General features: G+C 37.6%; 1 protein-coding gene across 1 annotated transcript in view; it reads right to left on the reverse strand.

Annotated features, from left to right (window-relative positions):
• Positions 1–481: 481 nt before the first annotated feature.
• The window catches only part of LOC311627607 (caspase-12-like), a 43,265-nt gene continuing 17,677 nt past the window's right edge, over positions 482–26,069 (reverse strand). The window contains 11 exon segments of the mRNA XM_084894103.1: positions 482–651; positions 1,653–1,770; positions 2,149–2,258; positions 5,843–5,989; positions 6,433–6,667; positions 7,465–7,638; positions 8,024–8,118; positions 11,128–11,205; positions 11,452–11,481; positions 11,648–11,707; positions 13,477–13,725. Of these exon segments, the coding sequence (XP_084750229.1) occupies positions 1,672–1,770; positions 2,149–2,258; positions 5,843–5,989; positions 6,433–6,667; positions 7,465–7,638; positions 8,024–8,118; positions 11,128–11,205; positions 11,452–11,481; positions 11,648–11,707; positions 13,477–13,725 (1,277 nt within the window). The 3' untranslated portion in view covers positions 482–651; positions 1,653–1,671.

The raw sequence follows: 26,069 nt of genomic DNA on the forward strand, positions 1-26,069 counted from the left end.
ATATAATAAAATGCCTGATGGAATATTAAAAAATCAAAAATAGTATTTAGGGTATTTTTATTGCTATTAGCAAGGGTTATCACAAAATAAAAAAAGAAAAACAGAATTAATTATACAAAATCAAGAAACTTTATAAAAATTAGTAGTTTATTACACAGATAAAAGAAGGTTAAGAAAGATTATTCATTTTTTTAAAAGATATTTTCTTACTTTTTTAGAGAGAGGAGGAAAGGGGAGAGAGAGAAACATCAATGTGAGAGTGAGGCATTGATTGGCTGTCCCAACAGAGGATGGAGCTACAACAGGCGTAGGTGCCCTGACCAGGAATCTAATTGGCAATCCCTCAGTGCCTGGATGATGCCCATCTGAGCCACACAATGTTTTATTTCTTCATTAAAAACATTTTTATGTTTCTCTGAACTTAAAATTTGTTTTACAGTGAACATGAATTACTTTTATGATAAAAATGAGAAAACAAGCATACTATTAAAGAAACTTTATTGAGAATTAATCCAATAACTGTTAGATAGTGATTTTAGACTGGCATTTGTAAAGGGTAGGCAATTGGATGTGTGGTACAAAAATATTCTTCATAAAGAATTGACCTTTTAAAGTAGTAGAATCATAGAGATCATAATGTCTCCATTTGTCCTGGAAAAAAGTAGAAAGAGAATGTTGCTATTAGTAACTACAATAGAAGGAAGATATAAATAGAACTAATTTCTACTATGAGATATATCTTCATAAAAGAGCTATGTATCCATCATGCTCGAACAAGGCGATCTTTACGAGGGCCTCCCTGCCTCAGTGCAGATTCATCAGCAGTCAGTGGACACTGTGGTACTAGCAAGCCTCTTGCCAGAGAAGGGATATGACTCAGCAAAATAGGCGTTTTGGGAAGGAAGCCCAAACACCAGCTGTATATAACATGCCCAATTGTTTTGTTTAGTGCATGTGTCAGAATTAAATATTTCCTACTTACTGAGTGGATTTTTGAGAGAAGTAAGGACTGAATAATTTCCTATCTGGAATGAATTATTTCTTATGCAATGCATTTCTTATGCAAGTAAACCAGGGTTCCTCCAAGGGCCATTAACAAAGGGTAGATGAGGTCAGCCTTTATTGTCACAGAGTTCCCTAACAATCGAACAATGCATGAGAGTTTGGAGAGACTTACTTTATTCATCGTGTGATGGGATTAGAGAAAATGAATTTAAATTCTAAGCAAGGATACAAGCAGAACTTCCCTTTTTATGTGCACTTAGTGGTTATCTTGATGCTGGCCTTGAAAACAATACAGTTCTATCCAATTAAAAAAATGCACTTGGCATGGCATTGAGTTTATGGGCATATCTAGTCTCTGGCCTACAAGGTCATACAGCTAAATTTATCTTCATCCTTATTCAAACAGGCTAAAGCAGACTAGAAAGCACCATTTTATCTAAGAAAAACAGCAGTAAATTCCAAACAGCAGGGTTTTTTTTGTTTTTTGGTTTTTTTGTTTGTTTGTTTGTTTTTTTACAAAATAGGGGTTTTCCTTCTCATTGTGATGACTGGGAAGCAGCATTCTATCCTTGTTCACCATTCAATTTAGACTTTATGCCAAGACTCTGAGCAGGAAGCACCCAAATCCACTTCTTGGTTACATTTACCTGAGATACTTCATGTGTTTTAGTTCCCAGGGAAGAGGTAGAAATACCGTGTCAAGGATACTCTTTCAATCGTTGGCATCTGGGGCAGTTCATTTGGTGTCTCAAATGAACGTTGAACCTAAAGTAGCAAGGAAAGCCTTTAGAAATTTTCGAAAAAGGAAACTTGAGTTTCTCACTTAGGGATCAGAAATTTATAGTATGTGTTAAGGTTATTTTTACATGGTATAAACAGAAGAAATTTTAGCATCCTTGGATATAGTGCTTACACAATGGGATTAATACCTTCAAAAACATTCCCTGAATGAGCAAGGCTATTAGAATTGGAGAAACTCACACTGGCTCTATATATTACTTCAAAAAAGTTCCCATTAAAGTAAACTTGGAGTATAGAAAAGAGCATCAAAAGGACTTCAGGCTTCAGGATTCCTGAAGACATTTTGTAAATAGTTCTACAAAGTTTTCTAGGACATGGAATAAAAGGAAAAGAAGACCCTACCTTTCGAAAAATCTCCTCCAAATGATGACACCAAGAATATTCTTTGATGTGGTAGATAACTTGGGAAATGAATAAAGAGCCATTCTTTTCCCTTCTCCAAGAGCTATTATCTGCAAATAAAAAGTATAAAAATATTGAGCGATGCAGACTTTGTTTAAGTATGAAAGACTCCTAAAGCCATAGCTTTTAGACAAGGTTTGATTTTAATGCTTTGGAGGAGAGAGGGAGGCCAAATCTGGATAAAGATAGGTCCACAGGTTTTTATAGCAGTTCAAAGAAAACCAACATGGACCCTCAACCATAAGTACCCTTGACTTTATTAGTAGCAGGGCCAAAGTTATGGACCTTAGGACTGCAAGTAGTGGAAAAGAATATAAATCCTTTCAGCATCTACTACACTGTACAAAAAAGAATACAACCCTTGATATTCTTTGACTCTGGTTCTTCTCTTCATCCATACTATTTCCTAGTATAATTTTTTTACAGTTAAAGTTTCATTGTATGAATATCTTTTGAATTACTATTCTTTTCAACTGAAGTGTGATCAATTATCTTCTATCATAAAAAAAGCAAATAACCTAATTGTCAGTTTATCTGCAGCTACCTTCCTATTTATCCTTTCTTTTTATAATTAAGTTTCTCATACATATTTCTACTCACCATCTTCATTTTCTCCTAGTCTCCTCACTGCTGTCTAGCTTCTCCCTCACACACTATATTTACCAAATGACTTTCTGCAAGGTCACCTTTATAATCCAAGACATTAATTTAAGGGTAACCCATTGGGCCTCTTCTTCATCTGAGCTCTTAATCATATCAGAAATTATTGGTCACTCCACCAGATTCTTTCTTAGTAACTCTGACAATGCATACTCCTAGTTTTCTTTTTTATTCTCTGACCATACCTTCTGAGTCGATTTATAAAATAAATATATTCTTATTGATTTCAGAGAGTAAGAGAGAGATAGAAACATCAATAATGAGAGATATTGATCATTTGGCTGCCCCTTGTTTGCCCCACTCTAGGGATCGAGCCTGCAACCCAGGTATGTACCCTGAATAGGAATCAAATGGCCACCTCCCAGTTCCCAGGTTGACGCTCACCCACTGAGCCAGGCTGGTTAGGCCTGAGTCTAATTTGATGACTAATAATTCTAGCTCTGATCTTGAACTCTAGAGTTCTTCAGGTCTCAGATGTAGGATTTCATCTCATTCTGTTCTCTATTTCTAGATAATTTTATCTATTTTGAGAATATTAAATATCAACCTTTAATGAGCATCTCCCAAAATTCTAACTCTCCTCTGGAAAATACAGCTATGTAACTTTTTACTCTTCATTTCATCTTGAAGTATGCAGAGGCATTTCAAACTTTCTTTCAGAATTCCCATTTTAATGAATGCACCAAAGTCATCTACTTGCAAACTTGAGTCACCTATATCATCCCTTCTTTACCTGCTATATACACTGAACCACCAACTCATATTAATTTTTATCTACTAATTTTTTCTTGGATCCAACACCTTACCTCATTCCAAGACTATCATTAACACCTGTGGCTTATAATACTGCAATAACATATTAACCTGTCCCCCATATATCAACTCTTATTAGACTGTAATCCATTCCCCACAGTATCCCCAAGGTGATCATTTAAAAATATCATCATTTCCTTGCTTAAATTTCACCAAAATTTCCTATTACTATCAGTATAAAGTAATATTAATAAAGTATCTATAATAATAAAAGGCTAATATGCAAATGGTCATCACACCCTCATGCCATAACAACCAATCAGCAGGAGGTGCTGGAGCACCTCTCAGGCCCTCCCTCAGCCCCTGAGCAGTGGCTCTCATGGCACTGATGGGAGATAGGGTGCGGATGAAAGGCAGGGCACCTCATACAATTTCACGTGCTGGACCTCTAGTATTAGTATAAAAGACCAAAATTTTTCCTAACATACAAGACCTCAAATTGCATGGCTCCTGTGTACCTCTCCAACCTTCTTCTTGGAAACTCCCCTGGACCCACGCTCCAGCTTCACTGGCCCTGTTTTACAAGTTCCTTTCTTTCTCAGGTCCTCTGTGTACCTTGCTTTATCTGTCTGGTATATTCCTCTCTTACCTTTGATGTGGTTAATCCCTTCATCTTTCACATGTGAGCAAAAGTTTTTCTTTAAAGCATTTATCACAGTTGACAATCATTTCTAATTTATGTTATGTGATGTATATATTCCTGTCCCCTCTCCAGCCTGTCCATATACTCTGTAAGCTCCAGTAGTCATGTCTGTTGTAGTTGTTTATCATATGCCTGCACCCAGCCCATTTTTTTTATACACATGATTATGTGTATAAAAAGTGAATGCAAGAATTTTACATATTATACTTTATTTTCTCAACTAAATTAAACAATGTCTTAGAGAATGTATCAGGCCATACATGACTTTTAACTACATTTAAAAATAAGAAGTGTAGGTTTCTTCTTTAAAATATATATTCTCCAATATCTATAATAATAAAAGCATAATATGCAAATAGACCAAACTGCTGAACAGCAGACAACCAAGCTATGACACCCACTGGCTCCAGGCCAGCCAAGGCAGATGTGCTGTGATTGGTTGAGGGCCTGGCCATCACTCCATGATCACCCTGCAGAGGGAGGCCCAGACCACTGACTGGTGGGCTGCAGCAGGTGGGCAGGGCCTACCTCTGTGTGAGCGAGCTATTATGGAGCTCTCAGACTGAGCTGAGGGAACCACCTTAACCCCCATTGCATGAATTTTATGCACTGGGCTTCTAGTATAAAATAAAGTGAAGCAGAACTATTCCAGATATGCAGTTGGCCTGCCTGAGCTTTTTCCTATTTCTCCAGGCTAGACTCAGAGGATCCTCTAGTTCCTTGCTACTTCTCACTTATGATCATGGTTCAATAGCATTGGTACTACCGTGGAGATTTTCTGAAAGGCAGATCTACTAAATCAGAAATCTACATTTTAATAAGATAACCAAGTAATTTCTTTGCACATTAAAGTTCTCAATTACTAAAGCACTTAAAACTATGAATTATGTAATCTAGGTTCTAAAAATGGCCCTTGTTATCTAAATGTTGTTAAACAATGTTGCAGATGACTATTATATCAGGTATGTCTTTTGTTTCTGCCTTCTACTCTTCTACTATAACTCCCTACCAAAGAAAGATATTTCAGTCATTGGCTGAATTATCCTAAAGGCAGGCACTTGAATTTTAACAGATTTCCCAAGACTACATTCAAATAATAGGCCAAGAGATTCAAGATTATGTAGTGCAATTATTGTAGTTTTACTGTTTCTCTTATTTAATTGGTAGTACATGATCAGGTTGACCAAACCATGAGAAGATGATACATTTCTGTGCCATGGGTATATTAAAAAAACAAAACAAAACAAAAAAATAAAAATAAACTCTTAACTTTATTTATAGTTAGACTATTCTAAGTCTGGATCTTCATTGACCTTCTGTGTAGTTTGAAAGTTTCCTCCAAAATCAAGACTTGTAACTAGAAAGTGATGCAAATTTTAATATTTTAAATATATCTTCCACCCAAAATATCTCATTATATAGGAAACGTTCTTAAAATAGTGATAAAATATTATCATGGCCTAGCTTGTAATCTAGGAACTAATAGGCTGAGAAATTGTTCTCTCTGAAGTCACTTACGTGGAGTTGATGATTTGAACGCAATGAAGTCTTTTTCCACGTGGGTCTTTATAACAGCATCACTCCAGACATAACACTGAAAAGTACGGCTATATCTACATGCAGTGGCTTCTCCCTTGGCTGGCACCCAAACACTCCCATCACCATCTGAGAGAGACATCTGTGTCATATGAAAGATGTTATATTCAAACACACACACACACACACACACACACACACACACACACACACACATTTACCATTATACCTTTACTTCAATACATTTTGGTATAGCATTTATACCAAATATATATAATATATAAAAATAAAATTATTTTACTGCTAGAAAGACTACCTCACTGACTCTCAACCATACAAAGCCCACTTAACTTTATAGTAAATTTGTTAAGTTTACAAATGATTGGGGCATTCCTAATTAGGCTACTTACAATTTCTTTAGGAATAATACAAATGAACACAATTCTGGACTGGACCTAAGAGTAGTAATGAAATGTTTTTTCTCGCTCATCTATGGGAAAAAGAAGGCTAGACATCAGAAGAACAGAAAAAAATGTAAAGCCATTCCCTGATTTCCCCCAACTCAGACTTACTTCCTCTGCAAGCCTGCATGATGATGATCTTGGGTTTGTCTCTTAGACTCTGGCAGTTACGGTTGTTGAAAATTTGGAAGACTGTATCATCATGAAGTATATCTGGTTCTCCTTCTTTGTGTTTTGTCCCACAGATTCCTTCCAGGACACCATGTGACATAAACACCAAGATTGTACTGTCTGAGGATCGGTGCTCTTCGCGGTCAGCAAACTCAAGTAGCGCTGCTTCCATTTCCTGAAAGAGACTCCAGAATCACTATGAAGGAATTCTCCATATATAGTTTGTAACTGAATAGTAGATGGAGTTAACAAAAAGGTGCAGGCAATAAGGGATCAGGTGATTTGGACTTTAGGACGATGCTGGGAGATGAAATAGAATGAGGGGCAAGTGACATGACTAGTCTCCAGTAGGAACACTTAGTTTTCATCGGTATATGTTGGACTTTCTGTAAGTTTTAATTTTTTTTTTAAAAAAAGGAGTTTTCTATTGAAAAAAATCATAAACACTTAACAAATTCATTCATTATGGAACAACAGAAAGTTAGGTTTACATGGTTTGTCTAAAGTCACCCAGGATATTTTAAGCAGAACCAGAATCATAACTTTGTGTGAGCGTGTTTGTGTGTGTAAACTTGTGGGTTTTTTCTTTTCTTTTTTTTTTTTAACTACATATGTGCTTTCTACATTTAGACACATGATACTGAAAGTATAAAAGTCTCATGAGCTTATTCTATAGTTATCAGGCAATTTTTGAGCCCAGGTCTTTTGTTTCACCAATACTATCAAGTAATAAATTTTGTTTCAGATTGAGACCTTTAGAGAGATCCAGAATTTTTAGTGAGATACTACTACTAAAAGGGACTCTAAACCTTTGCTATGAGATTGCACTGGAGGAGGCAAAAATCCAGGAGATCCTATTCTTGAGCAAATATAATTCCTATAACATATGCATATTTTATTTGTATAGCTGCTAAGAAAATGTTCAAGAGTTTAGGATGGTAGGAAGCTTGTCCCACTTTCTTAAGTTCTTACCAGGGCTGTGAGATTCATTTTTACAACCACTGAGTATCCAAGGCTTTCTAGCAGGTCTTGCATCCCCAAAAGGTCATCTTCAGAACCAAATCGATTACAAAGATAATCAAATTCTTTGTTGTGGATGATGAGGGCCAAGCGTGTTCTGCCCTCTTTCTTCATCACTGGATAAATCTGCAATTAACAAACACAGAACTAGTTGTTCCAGAGGCCTTATCATTTTTGCTTCCAAAGTGCATAGAAAACAGACCTTTCCCATTACAGAATGGATGGCCAAGGAGCTTAGGAGTGGAACTACTCTATATCCTTATGAGGAAAGAGGATCAAAAACTGAACACATGCAGTAGGAATTTGACATTGGTTAGGTGGTGGGTAGGGGTTTAGAGTGTGTTCCAGGATGGGATGGAAGAGACAGGAAATCTAACAAGGATTACTTAATTAGATAGCTTGATTAGATAACATCCTATGATTTTTTACAAGAACTAAAATTCCCAGTGTTATCTCCAGTATCTTATTTAAGTGGGCAAATTGTGTTTCTCCCTATTCCAAAGCAAAATACCTCATCTGCCTTTGTTGTAATCAGTCTCTTGAAATGTTCAGGAGGACAAAGCTTCAACTCATGAATGGGTTGGGAAGCCTGGTTTTCCTGAGGAGCTAAAAGAGAAAAGCACAACAAAAACAAACCCTCATTAAGCAATAACATCCACTGCTTTGCAGTCATGCAGCCTGTTGAGTGGGCTCTTATTCTTAGGGACTGCTTACTGCCATCTCACCCAACAGCATAAAAATGATTTCTATTTAAAATTACTAAAACAAAAACTTGAGTGGTCCCCTTCTTTTTTTTCTGCCTCTTAGTGACCCCCCACTATATATTTCTGTTTTTGTTAGGGTTCATAGCATTGACTAATCTTTAAAAACCAACTCATTAAATTTGTATAAACCAGTATCTAAGATTTAGAAGGAAGTTTACTGTTCATTTGGCCTAGTCAAGTTACCATTCAGATATTTGAATGCCACATACAATACCCCTACTTATTACTACCATTCTCTGAAATATCTCTACTAACAGGTAACTTAACACACTCTATAAATCAGTTTTTAATAGTTATGAATATCATAAAGTGAGAACCTTCTAAGTATGGTTATGTATTTCCCACACTGTGATCACAAAAAAGTCAAATTCCTTTCCCTGTGAAAGCCCATGAATTCTTCTATGACTTTAATTTATCTCCACATTATTTTATATAATTGCCCCATATAAAAAACTATTGTATTTTACCTTGTGTTTATTGTACTGTAAGCTAAATTAGGACTAGGAAAGTGTGTTGAATCTTTGTACTTTCAGTATCTAGCAAGATAATCTGGCACACAATAATGATATCTGGCATAGTTTATAACTGCTTATTAATGAATACAGTAGTTATCTTCACCTTTAAAATAGCTACCAAGTATTTCCTGGTTCCTTGTTTCTCCTTAGTACAACAAACCTCTGTTCCTTTTAATATTTTTTGCATAAAAATTATTTCATTTTGTAACCAACAAATCCATCAGTTCACCTACATATATCTACTCACCTACTCTATTTTTCCTCCTATTACAAATATTCCTCCAATAAGAATGATACCTCTACTTATGCTCTGATTTCCATCACCTCTCACCCACAGGACTTGACTCAGGCATTTTTTTAGCTGTGCTTTCTCCACCATTAGTTTCTCTCAATCTTCCCATTGTGTTATCCCCATTGGCATAGTAGCATGCCTTCATATCAAGTTATCTGTTAAAACACCTGCCCTTGACCTCACTTCCTCTCCAGCTATTAATTGTCCCATTTCTCTTCACTTCTCAATACAACTCCTTTTAAGGCTTTGTTTATGTTCACTATTTTAATTTTTTTCCCAACTCATTTTTTTCCTCCTGGATGCAATATAAACTATCATCCTTACCATGTAAAGTACTTGTTATCAAGGTTACCAAAGACCACCTTTTTCCTTTCTCATCATTTAACATCTTATTTTTGGAAGATGTTTTCTAGGCTTCTGGGATGCTGCATTTTTCTAGCATTCTCTCTAAATCTGTCCCCACTGGTGACTCTTTTGCCATTAGTCCAAAAGTTGGCTTGTTCTAAGTTGGAGCTTCTGTTGTTCTTTCAGCATTTATCCCAGATGGCCTTTTTCAGTCCCATCACTGGAATTCTATCTACATGCAGATGAATCCCAAAGTGTTTTCCCATCCCTGATTCTTTTGCAAAATCCTGTTTACTCAACATCTGCCTTGGATATTGCACATTTCAAACTAAACATGTATTAAGGGCTCCTGAAATTTATCCACTCTTGCAAATGTGTTTCTCCTGAGTTTACTCTGAACCACAAGTTTCGCTGTCTCAGTAAGTGGTATCTACTTGTCAAGCCAAAAAACCTAACACCACCCTTGATTCATTTCTTTTATTATCCCACACCAAATTTATCTATATTTCTGTTGATTTTGCTTCCAAAATAGATTCCAAATTTAATTCTGTCATAATCTCTATTTCTAAACTAAAAGCTATTACATATGCAAATACGTTTCAAGTAGTCTTGCTGACTCTATGTTTGTCTATCCCTTTTCTTAAAAACTCCTTAAATGGTTTCTATTGCAAACAAAATCCAATTCTTTCCACTCTCTAAAATGCTCCAAAATGGCATTGCAGCAATAGTCTGACTCCTTAGCTGCTTCTCTTACCACATTCTAGCTAATTTCTTCAGCCAGGTTGGCCTTTTCTATGACAAGACCATTTAAGGCTCAAAATACTATATTGTTTTTTCTTTCCATGGAATGCTTTTGCTTTAGAGTTTGGCAAAACTATTGCTCAGGTATATTCTGAAATACCAGATCAAAAGAATTATCATAACTATCCACTCTGGCTCATGTACCTGCCACCCACCCCAACATCTTTCTCTATGGGCTAATCCTCTTTTCTTTTGTATGTTCCCTGAAATTATGCTATTTCATTTCTGCATGTTTATTATATACCTTCCTTCACTACATTGTAATTTCCATGTAAGCAGGATCTTTATATTGCTTATTGCTATAAACACATTCATTAGAATAGCATATAGTATGTTTTCAATTATTAGTCCGCGTTTGTGGTATAGTGGTGAGCATAGCTGCCTTCCAATTATCATATGTAATATAAGAATAGATATAACAATGAGTACAGATTACAAAGTTTTTATTCCTTTGTTTGTTCAGAACTTCTGAAGATCTGATACTCAGAAGACAACACTGTCACTACTGCCTTTCTAGACACTATCATTCTTTAATGTGGCTCCATATTTCATCAGGTTCTTTGTTGACCACATATTGTTGACCACATAATATGTGTGACTCATACTGTTTTGTTTTTTTAATGTACTTTTCTTAAGCACATCCTTATTTTGTTTTGTACAGTTGCTAGTTTCTTATATCTTAGATGTTTTATGAATCCCTTTAAATATGTTATTAATCCTGTTTAAAAATTTAAACCTCAGAAAAGCTGAGAAGTAGATACTAGAGAATATATTTAGTTGATGGCAGATGGAATTAATGCATAGATTGGGGGGTAACTCCATTTTTATTTCCACTCTGTCACAAGACCTTTTTATGTGCTCTAGCTCAAAGAGTGCCCTTATATGTCCAGGAGGTTACCTGTCAAAGGTAGAACTGATGCCTGGGACAAACCAGCATGCCCCTCAGTTTCATCATCTTCATTTTCACTTCCAGATTCTTAGAATTAAAGAGCAGAGATGCATGTGTTAATCTTAACTTTTGAGGGGCTTTATTGGGGGCAAAAGGGAAACATACCTGATTTCCCAAATCTAAATTCACTGGTCTTTTCACTATAACATAGGGCCGCTGTATAGCTGCCTTATGTCAAGTAATATATGAGGACTCCCATGAGTCAGTGGGTTTTGATGGCAGTTACCTATTGGAGGGAGAATCAATGGGTGGACTGATTCAGCTTTTTCTTACCTTCACTTTCTTCACTTTCACTTCCAGATTCTGAGGTGGAATGAACAAAATGTTAAGCGTCAGTGCTCTGCTCTGAAGGTTATTATTCCCAAAGACAAACATTGACTGAGAACACGGGTTTCCTTGGTCTTTACCAGAATATATTCTGACAATACTAGAGGTTTTCACCTATGATGTGAGATTTGGAGGCAGTTACCTGAAGAGGAAGAAGATTCACTGTTCTCAGATTCATTATCCTCATTTTCACATGGAGATGCTAAAATAAAATAAATATGCATTAGCAGAAGTACGTTTCTAGAACCTACATACTTCAGATTCTTCTCCTAGCACTAAGGAAATTACTATGTTCCCCCATATGGTATATAAATCATGGAGATTTGGCTCATTCTTTAAATTCCAAATTTGGTTTAGAGGACTGCTACTTCTATAAAGTGAAGGAAGAGGCTGAGTTTCCACAAAATAAGGAGTAGGTCTCCCTGTTTGTTTAATACAAGGAATCATTAAGTTATTTAATCAAGGCTTTTCTGCAAAAGCATTTTTCATTTGGAAGAGGAAAAATGCATCTCTACAAAAATTCAGCTTTCAACAGCAACAACAAAATAATCCCCCAGGGATGTTGCAAGGATTTGGAATATACCCATGCATAAGTTTTATTCTCTAGTAGGAATCAGCAAACTGCTCTGTGAGCCCTACTCAGCCCAACACTTGTTTTTATAAGTGAAATTTTATTGGAACACATCCACACTCATTTTGTACTTATTATATATTGCCACAACAGCAGATTTGAGTTGTGTTCTGGCAGAAACCTCATGGTTCAGAAAGCTTAAAATACTATCTGTCCTTTCAAAGGAAAGGTGTGGCCAACTCATGCTCTAGAGAGAAAGACACATGGATATGTCAAATTGTTTATGTCCTTTTTAAATAAGAATAAATACAGGTTCTTGGAGATATGTCTTTTGGGATAGGCCACTGCTAAGCAGAAGACAGTGTTTTTTTGTGCCTTGTGTTTTTTTTTTTTTTCCATTTGGATATTCTATATCTAGGAATGACTCTAATGATTACAGTGTATGGCGAGAGTAGCACAGATTAGCTAAAAGTTCTCATTAAATTTAGTATAACCCTAGCTAGCACCATTGACTGATTCATTTAGCAAATATTTACTTAGCACCTATCAGGCGCCATTTCTGTAAGTTCAGATATATTCTTAAACAAAGCAGACATACATGCCTCATGGAATTTACATTTCAGCAGGGAGAGATATGCTATCATAAATAAATACATGTTATGCAATGATGAAGGTCACAATTGCTAAAGAAAATGTGTATCAGTGTAAAGTGATTAGGGATGTTGGAACAGGGACAGGAGTAGATCGGGGCATTTTAAAATTCTATCAAATAAAGAGGGAATATGTTAATTGACCCTCATGCCATCTCAAAGGATGGCGATGCCCACAGCCACTAAGGAGGGGATATGCTAATTGACTGCCACACCCTCAAAGATGGAGGTACCCACAGCCACAAGATGGAGGCGCCCAGTCCCCTCAGCCCTGCTGAGCATGGCCACTCCCTGTGCCTGTCTCCAGAGTCCCTCAAGTCCCCTCAGCGCCCCCAGCCACCCAGAGCCAACCCAAGGTGCAGGCAAACCTCAGATGGCAGCTTCCCAGCCTCCCAGGGCCGCCCAAGGCTCAGGTAACCAGGGTTGGCTGAGGCTTGCACTGACAGCAGTGGCAACAGCAGAGGTATGAGAGGGCATCTCCTTCCCCTGATCACTGGGTTGCCTCCTGCCTCTGAGGGATTCCAGACTGTGAGAGGGGGCAGGTTGGGCTGAGGGACCTCTCCCTCCCTCCCCCCAGTGAATAGATTTTCATGAACCAGGCCTCTGGTATTAAATAAGAAAGTCGGGCAAAGAAGGTACCAGAGATGTGAACAATTCATGCTCCATATGTGAATAGAAGTAAGAAAACAGAAAGGGTATAATGATAGGAGATAAGAACAAGTTACTGGCTTTTTGGTCTGAGATACTCACGCAAAAGCAGTAGTTTCTTGGGGTTGAGGAGACGGTCCATAAGTATTTCGCCTGTTTTTTGAGTTTTCTTAGTGATATCCTCAACTAGACTTTCAGTCCTGTTCACAATGATGTCCACTCCTTCTCCCAATCTTTGTAACTCATCCTTATCTATAACCTTTTTAGCAATCAGATCATCAAAGAAGCCATCGATCATGTTCTTGGCAATTGACTTCACCTGATTGATTGGATCTTCTTTCTGTCTCTTGTCTGTGAAAACAATAGAATTTTAGATATAGACAAGACTTTCCAAAGGTTCCAGGCAGTGGTTCTCTAATTTAAATATGTCAAAGCATCTGAAAATCCTGATAAGCAAGAGCTGTCTGCACCCCATTCACAAAAATTCTAATTTGATAGGCTCTGGTCCTGGGTGGCTTAGTTGGTTAGAGCCTCATCCTTATAAGCCAAGGCTGCAGATTTTATCCCTAGTCAGGACACATACAAGGTCAGGTCATATACAAGAATCAACAAATAGCCCTTGCTGGTTTGGCTCAGTGAATAGAGCAGCCACCTGCGGACTGAAGGGTCCCAGGTTCCATTCCAGTCAAGAGTACATGCCCAAGTTGCTGGCTCAATCCCCAGTGGGGCATGCAGAAGGCAGCCAATCAACGATTCTCTCTCATCATTTGCGTTTGTATCTCTCTCCATGAAATCAATAAACATATATTTAAAAAACAAGCCAAAACCTGTTTGGCTCAGTGTAGAGCGTCGGTCTGTGGACTGAAAGGTCCCAGGTTTGATTCCGGTCAAGGGTATGTACCTTGGTTGCGGGCACATCTCCAGGAGGGGGTGTACAGAAGGCAGCTGATCAGATTCTCTCTCATTGATGTTTCTAGCTCTCTATCCCTCTCCCCTCCTCTGTAAAAAATCAAGAAAATATATTAAAAAATAAAATAAAAAATAAAAACAACAACCAATGAATATATAAATAAGTGAAACAACAAATTAATGTTTCTCCCTCTTCCTACCTCTCTGTCTAAAAATTCTGATTTGATAGATCAGGGTGGGTCTATCAAATTTTCATTCATTTTATTTCATTTCTGTAAATTTTCATTTCTAACAGTTCCCAAGGTGATTTCACAGACCACACATATAATTGCTCATATCTTACTTAAGCCTGTGCCTTTTTATAGATAAAGAAACTGACGTTCAGAGACTTGAAGCAACTTCACTACAGAGGCCCATGATAGCTGACATGGGTCAATTTTTGTATCTATCTTTTCACTTCCTATCACATTTATCAATACTTAATTAAGAATACATGATGTTCAATTGATATAGCAGTAAAACATAAGCATATTATACTTGTAGTAGAATGCATTTTGTTTCCAAGAGCAGGGCTGAAAGCAACTTAGTTTGTAGAGATTGAGAGCACAAGCCACAGCTGGTTTGCTTGCTGAAAACGAAACATAGAGGAAACCCAAGTTCCTGGTTCCCACATCAGGGCCTCTCACTCAAACAAGAGAAGAGTCTTAAAATGGCAAGAATTCAAAGGTGATAGGAGCCCAAAGAAAACCTAAAATCACAGGAAAGGTTTAAGAACACAGATCCAGATATTTTTGCATTTTCCTATTTTCCCTCCAAGAAGCTGTAACATATTAACTAAAGTATCTTGTGCTCTAGCATAGTCACTTCTGTGACCCACGCTCCCATCACCCACCATCCAGGAGTAAAATAGTTTTGTCTGATGAGTGCCCCTTTCATGGCTCTGCTCCTCTCTCCCAGCCTTCCTCCTGAGCTGTAACTCCCCTAAAAAACAGCCATAAACCACGGAAAAGTTGGAGTTACTCACCAGCCATTGCTGCTCAGTTCTTCCTGGTCAGGAAAACTCTTAAAGTGAAAGCAACTTCCTTTCGTCTCTCATTGGACACGTGCGTGTTTACTGGTATTGCTGAAATGGAAACTTCTGCTTCTCAAATTCTCTTGTTCTTTGCCAGCATAGAATTGGAAATCCTGTGATCCACAGCTTCTTTCCTTTGGAAAACAGAGCAACATCTATCTTTTCAGTTTGATATAACAAAGTCAGTGGAAGTACACACACACACACACACACAGACACACACACAGAGACACACATACACAGACACACACACACACACACACACAAAATACTTCTGCTCTATTTTCCATTCTATTTTTAGCATCGTTAATAAATCAGATTGACCCTTGTCTTTGTGCTACACCTTAACCACTAATTGGAGGGAGGACCAACTTGACTGATGCTTGTTCATCCTGGGAAGTGAAGTATTCATGTGGAAGGCTCAGGGAGCAAGAAACTGACAACTGCACACCTTGACAGCAGTATCACTTTAACGGCCCAAATAAGTCACCTCTTTTCCTCTCTTTTATTTTAAAGAAAACAAAAAATAACTTTATTTTATATATTAGATAAGTTCCATTTTAGTGAAATGTGGATTATTTTTTCAATTTAAGTACAGCAATAGTAATAAGTAAAGGGAACCTTAGAACTGTTATGCTGTATTCAGATTCAATGGTATCTGCTGAACAAGAATAATGGAGACTTCAAGCATCTGCGAGAAAATCCCAGTACTCAGTTTGAAAATAAATGGTTAGATTTAAGAAATTCAGTTAAGATTTATTAAACAATCCTATATAATAAAAGCCTAGATGGCGCCATGCATGACAAGATGGCTATCACTACATTTTTACAAGATGGCCGCTATGACATAGTCACAAAATGGCCATCTCAACACCATCACAAGATGGCCACCACAAGATGGTAACCACAAGATGAGGGTAGTTGCGGGCAATCAGGCTGGCAGTTGGGGCAATTGGGCCTGCAGGGGAGGGCAATTGGGAGTGATCTGGCCAGTAGGGGAGCAGTTAGGCATCAATTAGGCCAGCAGGGGAGCAGTTAGGAGCCAGAAATTCTGTATTGTGTGAGGGATGTCTGACTGCCCTGTGGGATCGGGCTTAAACCAACAGTCTGACATCATCCAAAGAGTCCCAATTAGAGAGGGTGCAGGCTAGGCTGAGGACACCCCTTCCCCATGCAAAAATTTTGTGCACCGGGCCAAATGACTGGTTACTATAATTTGCCCCAATTGGGGCTGTTTGGCCAGAACCCACCCATGCAGAAATTCATGTACTGGGTGTCTAGTTACTTATAAACATACATAGAATAGTGCTTAATTTATAGTATTTGATGAAACAAGATAGTTAATTTTCCCCTACTAAGTAAACTTAAGCCAACCTTTTCCCTCTTTTTCTTGATCTTCTTAGTTATCAGTTGTGGGCATTGTTTATCTATGTATTCATGTGTCTGTTTTTTAATTTTTATTTTATTTGTTGAATGTACAAAGGACTTCTATTTCATTAAAAATAATAGCTTCCCATTAAATTTAAACAATAGGAAAATTTATAAAATGGAATAAGATCATCCACCTTTAATTTCACACTACAAAGGTACCACAATTATATGTTTTGTTTGCATATTTGTTATTTTTTCCTCTGCTTTTAAAAGACTCTTAGTACTGATTTTAGATAGCCCAGTCCTTAACTTTCTTGGATCTATACTTCTGACTATGGACTTGCATTATAACTTGGTTTTGGCGAGCATGATGCAGTGGAGGGACTTTGTACAATCTGAGCCCAGGTCTTTGGAAGCATGATGAACCTCTCCCTCATGGACCCCTGAGCCATCATGTGAACAAGCCTGGGCTAGATAGCTAATGGATAAAAGATCACATGGAGAAAAGCCTAGTCATCTCAGCCAAGGTTATCCTAGACCAGCTTCAATTCAGATATTATTCCAATTCATGAGAGATCCATCCCAGCAATGTCAGTAGAGATGACTACTCTACATGAGTAGATGAGTCTTAGGTAGATGAATAGTCCCAGACACAAGAAGAACCACCCAGTTGACTGGTTGACTTGTGAACAATGGTAAGTACTTATTGCTGTAAGCTACTAAGTTTTCAGGTACTTTGTTACTTAGCAATAGATAACTTACAAATATGTGTTTACCTATACATTTTCCCCATATTATTAATATTTTTTAAATTTGGTAACAGATGACAAATATTTATAAAAGTCAACACTTTAAGAACTATCTCAATTTTTGATGATTGTATAGTATTAAACGTGTTGATACATTATAATTTTAAAATGTTTGGTCAAAGTAATAGATATGTAAGGCAGTTTATCCAGTAGTACTGAATAGTATATAATGAAAAGTACATTCTTCACTACAACCCTTTCTATTTTCAAACCCACATGCACATGCTACTTATCATTTCTTTTAAACATTTTGGTTTTTTTTTCTAGTGGTAATTTTCAGAACTCTCAATAACATTCCTATTTTATCCCTCTATTCCTTAATATTAAATTCAAGCAATGCCTTTGGTTACTTCATATAAAAAGTGAGATATAGTTTACTTATATTATATTACCTCAATTCTACCAATTCTGCCTAATATTTTACTATATGATTTTCAATTATTCTTTTAATTAATTGTTCAATATTAAATACTATTTAACCCTTATTTCTTCTGTCATCAGTGTTGTTCAATAATAGTTCTCTATGTGAATTGATGATACTTATTAATAAATAAAAAATAATAAAAAATTTAAAAAAATAAAAATAAAAATAAATAAATATTAAAAATAAAAAATAAAATAAATTTTAAAAAATGAAAAAATAAATAAATTGATGATAGCTGCCTTCATACAGTTCCTTTCATTTTTCCTCATGTCCAATCATACCACCATTTTAACCTATATTTTTCTTTTACATTGTCTAAGTTATTAAAATTTTCATTCACTTTTGTATCCACAACCAAGTCTTTTGTGCTTTGTCCATGAAATAACTAAATATTAAGAAGATATAATAAAAGCATTTATATTAGTACTAGAGGCCTGCTGCATGAAATTCGTGCACGGGTAGGATACTTAGGCATGACCAGTGATTAGGGCTGATCTGTGGGTCGACTGGCAGCTTGATCAAGGCCCCTGCTCACACTCAACTTGGACTGTTGCCACCCACTTGATGACCCCATCCCACCACTGCCACCTGTCGGGCCTGTGGGCTGGAGACAGCTTCTGCATTGAGCATCTGCTCCCTGGTAGTCAGTGTGTATCACAGTGACTCGTTGTTCCACTGGTCATTTGCTGTTCCATCAATTTGCATATGAGAGTTTTATATAGATAAACTTGCTATGTATATACCTACCTAGCAAAATTATATGTTGGGGCTACATTTCCATCTCTTTAGGCCTAATCCCACAACAAATAATTTTCAATTCAGAGAAGATTCTTTCTAACCTCAAGATCTACCAGCTCACCATTATCAGGTCTCATATAGTTGGTTTAAGCTCCTACAATTTTGTCAAAGGCTAAGCCATCGATTTTTTTTTCTAGTCATTCATTCTCATCTAGTCAAAGACATTGTTTAACAGTAATCCAATTTCTCTTCTACATGATTCATTTTCCCTTTTAATCATGTCATTATGATAACCATTAAAAACACAATAATTCCGCTTTATTAAAAAGAACTCTCTTGATTCTACTTACCCACAAATCATCAAAAGCATTATTCATCCTTACTTTTCCCAATTTTTTTTTTTTACTTTCTTCAACCAGTTCCAATTACTCTTTTGTTTCTACCCCTCCATCAAAACAATTCTTGTTAATGTAATCCAGGGGTCCTCAAACTTTTTAAAGTGGGGGCCAGATCACGGTCCCTCAGAGAGCTGGAGGGCTGGACTATATGAACTACTAATTCCTACTGTAACACCTCGGCTGCGCTCACTGCCCAAAAAACCTGGCGGGCCGGATCGGACTCCTCTGCGGGCCGCATGTGGCCCTCGGGCCGTAGTTTGAAGACCCCTGATTGTAATCAGTGACTTCAATGTTGCTAAAATTAAGTATTTAGTGATCAATTATATTTGACCTATTAGAATAATTTCACGGTGATTTGACATATTAGAATAATTTGCACCTTCATCTGAAAACCCTCATTCATTTGTTTTTAAAATCACATCTTTATCTTGATTCTTCTGTTACTTCATTGCTTGCTATTCACATATTTGATCTTTGCTTTATTTTTTCTCACTTATCTAGCAGTGTTTCCAGTATCTTGGTTTTCAATACTGTGTGTGTGTGTGTGTGTGTGTGTGTGTGTGTAAAGACACTAAAATTTTTAGCTTCCAGCTTATGTCTGTTCCCTTAATACCATTCTCATATAACCAATGTCAACTGGGTATCTTTTGAATGTCTGGCAGACATCTTATTTTGACATTTCAATCTCTCCAAACCTACCACCTCTGGAAGTGTATCCTATTTTATTATTTGAGTTATTAAAGCCAATTTCATGTTTCCAGTTATTCAGAGTAGAACACAGTTCTTTCTTTCCCAAAACTTCATTTAGTTCCATTGGCTATCCCTACAAAACTTGAAGGCTGCTCACTACCCTCTCTTCTATCATCCAGATCTGGACTACCATCAACTTTGAATTTTTGCAATACCCTCTAAGTGCTCTTTTGCTTCAACTTTGGCCCAATCATCCTCATTCTCATCTTTCCCTATGGCCAAAGTGACCTTCATAAATATAACTCTGAAAATTAAATTTATTCTTTTCTCATAATTTTCTAATAGCTTTCTATCTTAGAGTAAAAATGAGAGCTATTTTATAGTAATGCCACCTTGTATAATTGGATTCTTGGTCACCTCTGCAATTTCATGTCCTAAAATTTCCCTATGTTTGCCCTGGGATCCTAGCCATATTAATTTCCTTGTTAATCCTCAAACATACCAAACACATTTTCTTCTTTTTTTTTTTTATTATTAATCCTCACCTGAGCATATATTTTTCATTGATTTTTTTTTTAAGAGAGAATGGAAAGGAAAGGAAGAGACAGAGAGAAACATCCATGTGAGAGAGACACATTGCATTGATTGGTTGCCTCCTGCACACACCCTGACTGGAGCAGGGGATTGAGCACAATACTGAGGAACATGCCCTTGACTGGAATTGAACCCATGACCCTTCAGTCCAAGGGCCAATGGTCTAACCACTGAGCAAAACCATCTAGAGCTCAAGCACATTCTTATATCAGGGCATTCCTACTTACTTTCACTCTTTCTGGAATGTTCTATCTTAACATAGCTGGCTCTCTCTCTTTATTCAGTTTTTTTCCCCCTGATGATAAATTATGTGTTTATTTTATTTATGATTATTATCTTTTTCTTTCCTATTAGACTACATGTTTTCATGAGGACAGAAACTGTTTTATTTTCTTTTAGATAGTCAATGTCTGATGCAGAGTCAGGTGCTTTTTTGTTGTTGTTTCTGTTTAATCTCACTTTCACTGGGCTTTTTTTGCAGAGAGGGAGAGAGAGAGAGAGAGAGAGAGAGAGAGAGAGAGAGAGAGAGAGAGAGAAGAGAGAGAGAGAGACAGAGAGAAAAGTGAGAAACATTGATCAGTTGTTTCCCTTATGTATCCCAACCAGGGATTGAACTACACCCAAGAATGTGCCTGACTGGGAATCAAACCTGTGACATTTTAGTTCATAGGATGACATTTCAACCAACTGAGCCTCCAGAGCTAGGCTAGAGTCAGCTTTTGTTGTTTTGTGTTTTAATTTAAGGCTGATTGAATGAATGTATCTTTTGCTGATCATGTGCATTGTAAAAGGTTCTTCCCCTCATTTCTGTAGCTTGTCTATTTTTTCTTTCTATCATCTACGAATTCACTTTTATTTATCATTTAAGTTTTATTGAGGTATAATCCTATATAATAAAAGCCCGGCAATCCAAATGGCGGCAGAACAAACAGAACAATGAGACCAGAATGACCAGAGACCAGAACAACTGCCACCTCTTGCCCTGGCTGCCCAACCCCCAAGTGGGGATACTGCAAAACCCTCACCAGGGCTGGCCTCTTCCCCTAGTAGGGACCCCCACCCCAATCGAAGGCATAGCCAGCCTGCAAAATGCCTGATGCCCCACAACCCAGCCATCCCCGCTGGCCAACAGGAACTTCCACCCTGATCTGGGGCCCCCACAGGGCAGGCCAGTTGGCCCCCACCCATGCACTGAGTCTCTATCCTATATAATAAAAGGTTAATTTGCAAATTGACCCTAACAGCAGAATGATCAGAATGACTGCTTGACTAGTCACTGTGAAGTGCACTTACCACCTATTGGTCTCCTTCCCTGGCCTGCATGCTCTGATAGCCCAATGGCAAACAGGGAACCGGGAGTGTGTGTGCAGGGATGCAGGTGGCACCAAGCCAAGGCCCCTGCCACACCAGTTATCCCACACAGATAGGGCAACCAGGGCGGGGGGTGGGGCCGTTGAGTGGGCAGAAAGGCTCACCTCTTGGTTCTTCCCCCCAGCCAGCAGGCTCCGATCACCCATTGGCAAATAGGGTCCTGGGGGTGAATGGTGGCAGGGGATGGGGCTGAATGCGGGCAGCTGGGGAAGATGGCTGTGATCACAAGACAAGCCTAGGGACCATACTCACACACAAACTTTGTGCACCAGGCTTCTATTGTATTTATTTAATGTAGTTCTTTGATGAGTTTAGAAATATACCTACACGCATGGTACCATCACACAAAGTCTAACATTGTACACAGTGATCTAAAATTTTATATTCAATTTATTCATGTTTCTAAGGCAGTGTGCTTTCTAAATCTTGTTGAAAAATTTCCCTACATAAATATCATAAATATATTGTTCTATATTTTTTCTCTTAATAACTTGAAAGATACTTTTTACATTTAGGACTTTACTTCATCCGGTATATTCATTTGTATATGACTTCAGGTACAAAATATGTGTGTGTTTGTGTGTGTGTGTGTGTGTGTGTATGTGTGTTTCTATAAAATAATTTCTTGAATCACTCATTATTTTACCTCTGCAACTTGACATATTTTATGTTGTTCATTTTGAGCCTTTGTATGATTTTCTGTGTGTCTATTTGTCTACCCACGTACCAACTGGATTTCATGATCTGTGTTCAGGCAGTCTCCCAACCACTTTTTAATTATTTTTCCTTAGATATTCTTACTACTTGACCTTTTAAACAAAGAGTATAAATAATGTGTCAAGTTCAAAAAAATACCTGGTTAGATTTTCTTTGGTATTCTATTGTGTTTATAGATTAATTTGGGTAGGAAAAAAAGATAAAAATATCTGAAAAATGATAATCTATCCTATATAATAAAGAGGTATTATGGTATTTGACCATCACTCCAACACACAAGATGGCTGCCCTCATATGATCAAATATGGCTGCCCTCTGTGGACACAAGATGGCCTCCACAAATTTGCCAGCAGGGGAGGGCAGTTGTGGACAATCAGTCCAGCAGGGGATGGCAGTTAGGGGTGACTTGGCTGACAAGGGAGGGCAGTTAGGGGTGACAGGGCCAGCAAGGGAGGGCAGTTAGGGGCGACCGAGCCAGCAGAGGAGGAGAATTTGGAGGAACAAAGCCTGCAGGGGAGGGCAGTTGGGAGGACCAGGCTTTCAGGGGAGGAAAATTGGGGGGAACCAGGCCAGAAGGGGAGTGAAGTTAGAGGTGACCAGGCCTGCAGGGGAAGGCAGTTAGGAGTTTCTAGGCTGGCAGGGGAATGCAGTTACGGATAAACAAGCCTACAGAAGAGGGCAGCTAGGAGCAACCAGGCCAGCAAGAGAGGGGAATAAGGGGTGACTAGGTTGACAAGTGAGGACAGTTAGGGGTGACCAGGCCAGCAGGAGAGAGAAGTTAGGGGTAGCCAGGCCAGCAGGGGAGGGCAGTTAGGGGCAATTGGGCTGGCAGGGGAGTAGTTTGGCAAAGATTAGGCTGGCAGGGGAGTGGTTAGGGGGTGATCAGGCTGGCAGGCAGGCAGGTGAATGGCTGGGAGCCAGCAGTCCTGGACTGTGAAAGGGATGTCTGACTACCCTTGAAGGATTCCAGATTGGAGAGAGTGCAGGCTGGACTAAGGGAGACCCACCTCCCATGCACAAATTTCATGCATCAGGCCTCTAGTGTTTACAACATGCCAGGAACCAGGAACATTTTAACGAGCAGAATGACTGGACGTTATGATGCCCACTGTAGCCAGTGAACCAGCCCAATTGGGAGGTTGGGCCAACCAGCCAACCTCTTGTGGCCCCTTCTCCCAGAAGGCCCAACCCCTGATCAGCTTCTCTCACCCTGATCTAGGAAGGGCATTCAGCCAAGCCTCTGCGCAGCCATTCCCCCTGGCTGACATTGCCCCTGCATATGTGAATGTTTTTCCCCACTGTGTGGTGATGTGTGAAAAACTTTATGTTATTGGATTTTTAATATTATCTCTCAGTAGTAGAATTAATTCTCTATAATATGTGTTTTTGGATCTTTGTGTTGTGTCTCATGTTTATATACAAACAGTTAAGTACAGAAATATAAACATTATGAATCTTTGTAGTATAAGTTAAACATTACAATTCAAAATTTAGTTAAACATTACAATTCAGAACTCTTATAGTTTCTGTATTTCATGGCTTTGCAAAGACAATGCTCCACAGTGGTCAATAACTCAGATTTCAGAGAAAGTCAAATTGAGTTCAAATCATGGTGTATCCATGTTTTAACTGAGTAAACTTGGCAAGTCATTTAAACTCTGTATTCTTTTGTTTTATTATAGGTAGAGAGGAGATATAGATAGTAATTACATTATAGTGTTGCTGTGATGGTTAAATTGATTTCTTATATACATAAAATTCTTTATAGTAATCAAAATATACAATTAATATTGTTTTAATAATATTAAATATTATTATTAACAATTATGTTAATAAATATTTATGATTATGGTTATATATGAAATCTAGATCATCTTATTTAAATTAATTTCAGCAATGTACTCAAATATTTACTCAATATCCTATGTATATATAACAGAAGTAGCACATATCTTTACTTAGTAACTATCTGATCAGCATGGTGCCAAAATTCCTCTACCAATATTCACCTTTTCAGAAATTTTAATATTCCCTCTCCCATTGCTGACACTCCCCATTCTCTTTCCATTTTTATCTGATGATATTTTTATTTCTATACAAATGCAGTAAGTTTGTCCCATTTTGAACCAAATTCCAAGTTATTTTAGACAATATCCAAGAGCTTGTTAAAGAATAAAGTTTTCCGGAAGTTTGGAAATACCCAATCATATGGAAAGAAAATAAGAAAGTTAATATACTGATAGATACATAGGACTAATTTTATAAATTCATGGTTTAGTGATGAAAAATATTCTCTGAATCTATGATGTTGGTTTAATAATAAATTAGAAAACTTCTCTGAACCATGCTGGACGTGGATTGGATGAGGATACAGCTGAGGTGCTGACCAGGTTACAGTTCCTGTCTTCCACCTAGGCACAGCTGCTGAGGGACAGACATGGCCAGCTCTCTGCACTCAGGGAAATGCAGGTAGTGTGTGAGTCCTAAGCTGGAAAATGCAGATAGCTCACTCCACTTCATTTCCATACATCCACATTCTTCACTGAAATTCTAGTCTATTAAAGGACCCAAAGACACAGTTTATGTGTCTTCATTTTTTATTTAAATACAAATGGTTAAATATTCCTGCCATACTGAGAAAGGTGCTTCTAGAAGTTGGTAAAGAAGAAAAGGACTGCCTGTAATTCCATAAAGAAGGAAAACAAAAAACAAAAAAAGAGACAAAAAATAGGAGGTGAGGATAGTAATTCCCAGAAGCCTTCAATCCGTCCCTGACCATCATTCCTCTTTCATCCTCTTCCATGTGCTTTTGACACTAGTTTTGACCTCTGTGACCCTTGCAGTATATTCACCAAAAGTTCACAGGGTAATGTTTGTAAAATCTAATTCATTCTCATTTCTCTGTTCATAAAAACTCAAATGGTTTCCTATCTCACTCTGGATGACAATTTTAGAGCAGTTACCATGTGATCACCAAGCCCATGTGACCAGACTTTTCACCATTTTCTGAATGTGTCTCTGCCATTCCCCCCAGTGCACTGCCTTTTGGCAGGTCTTTAAAGATGTGAAGCACATTTCTGCCTCAGGGCATTTGTACTTGCTAGACCCAGGGGTGCTAGTACACTGTTCTGCAGAGAAACACAAGGTTCACTACCCCACTCTCTGTTCTGATTTATTTTATCTCTTCAAAGGAACCTTTCTTGAATAATATATCTATTATAGTAAGTACAACAACCATTTTTTTCATCATTTTAACCTCATTTATTTTTCTTCTTAGTTCTTATCAGTCTCACATATATTTACTTGTTTGTGTATTTATAGTCTGTCTCCACTTACTAGAGTATGAGCTTTCTGAAGCAAAGCTTTCCATTTATTTTGTATACTTGTATATTTCAATATTCTAGAACAAAACTTGGAATATAGTAAGTGCTTGATAAATATTAGTCAAATAGGCCAATCCCTAATGTGGTTCTCTAATACTAATTAGGCAATAAACACTATTCTGATGAACTATTTATGCAATTATTCCACCTGAAAATCACAAACGAGGAGTAGAAGATGGTGGGTAAAGACAAAGTAGTGAGAAATAACCTTTACTATAA

The sequence above is a fragment of the Pipistrellus hanaki genome (genome assembly GCF_964339955.1).
Source record: "Pipistrellus hanaki genome assembly, chromosome: 9".
In the NCBI taxonomy this organism is placed as follows: Eukaryota; Metazoa; Chordata; class Mammalia; order Chiroptera; family Vespertilionidae; genus Pipistrellus; species Pipistrellus hanaki.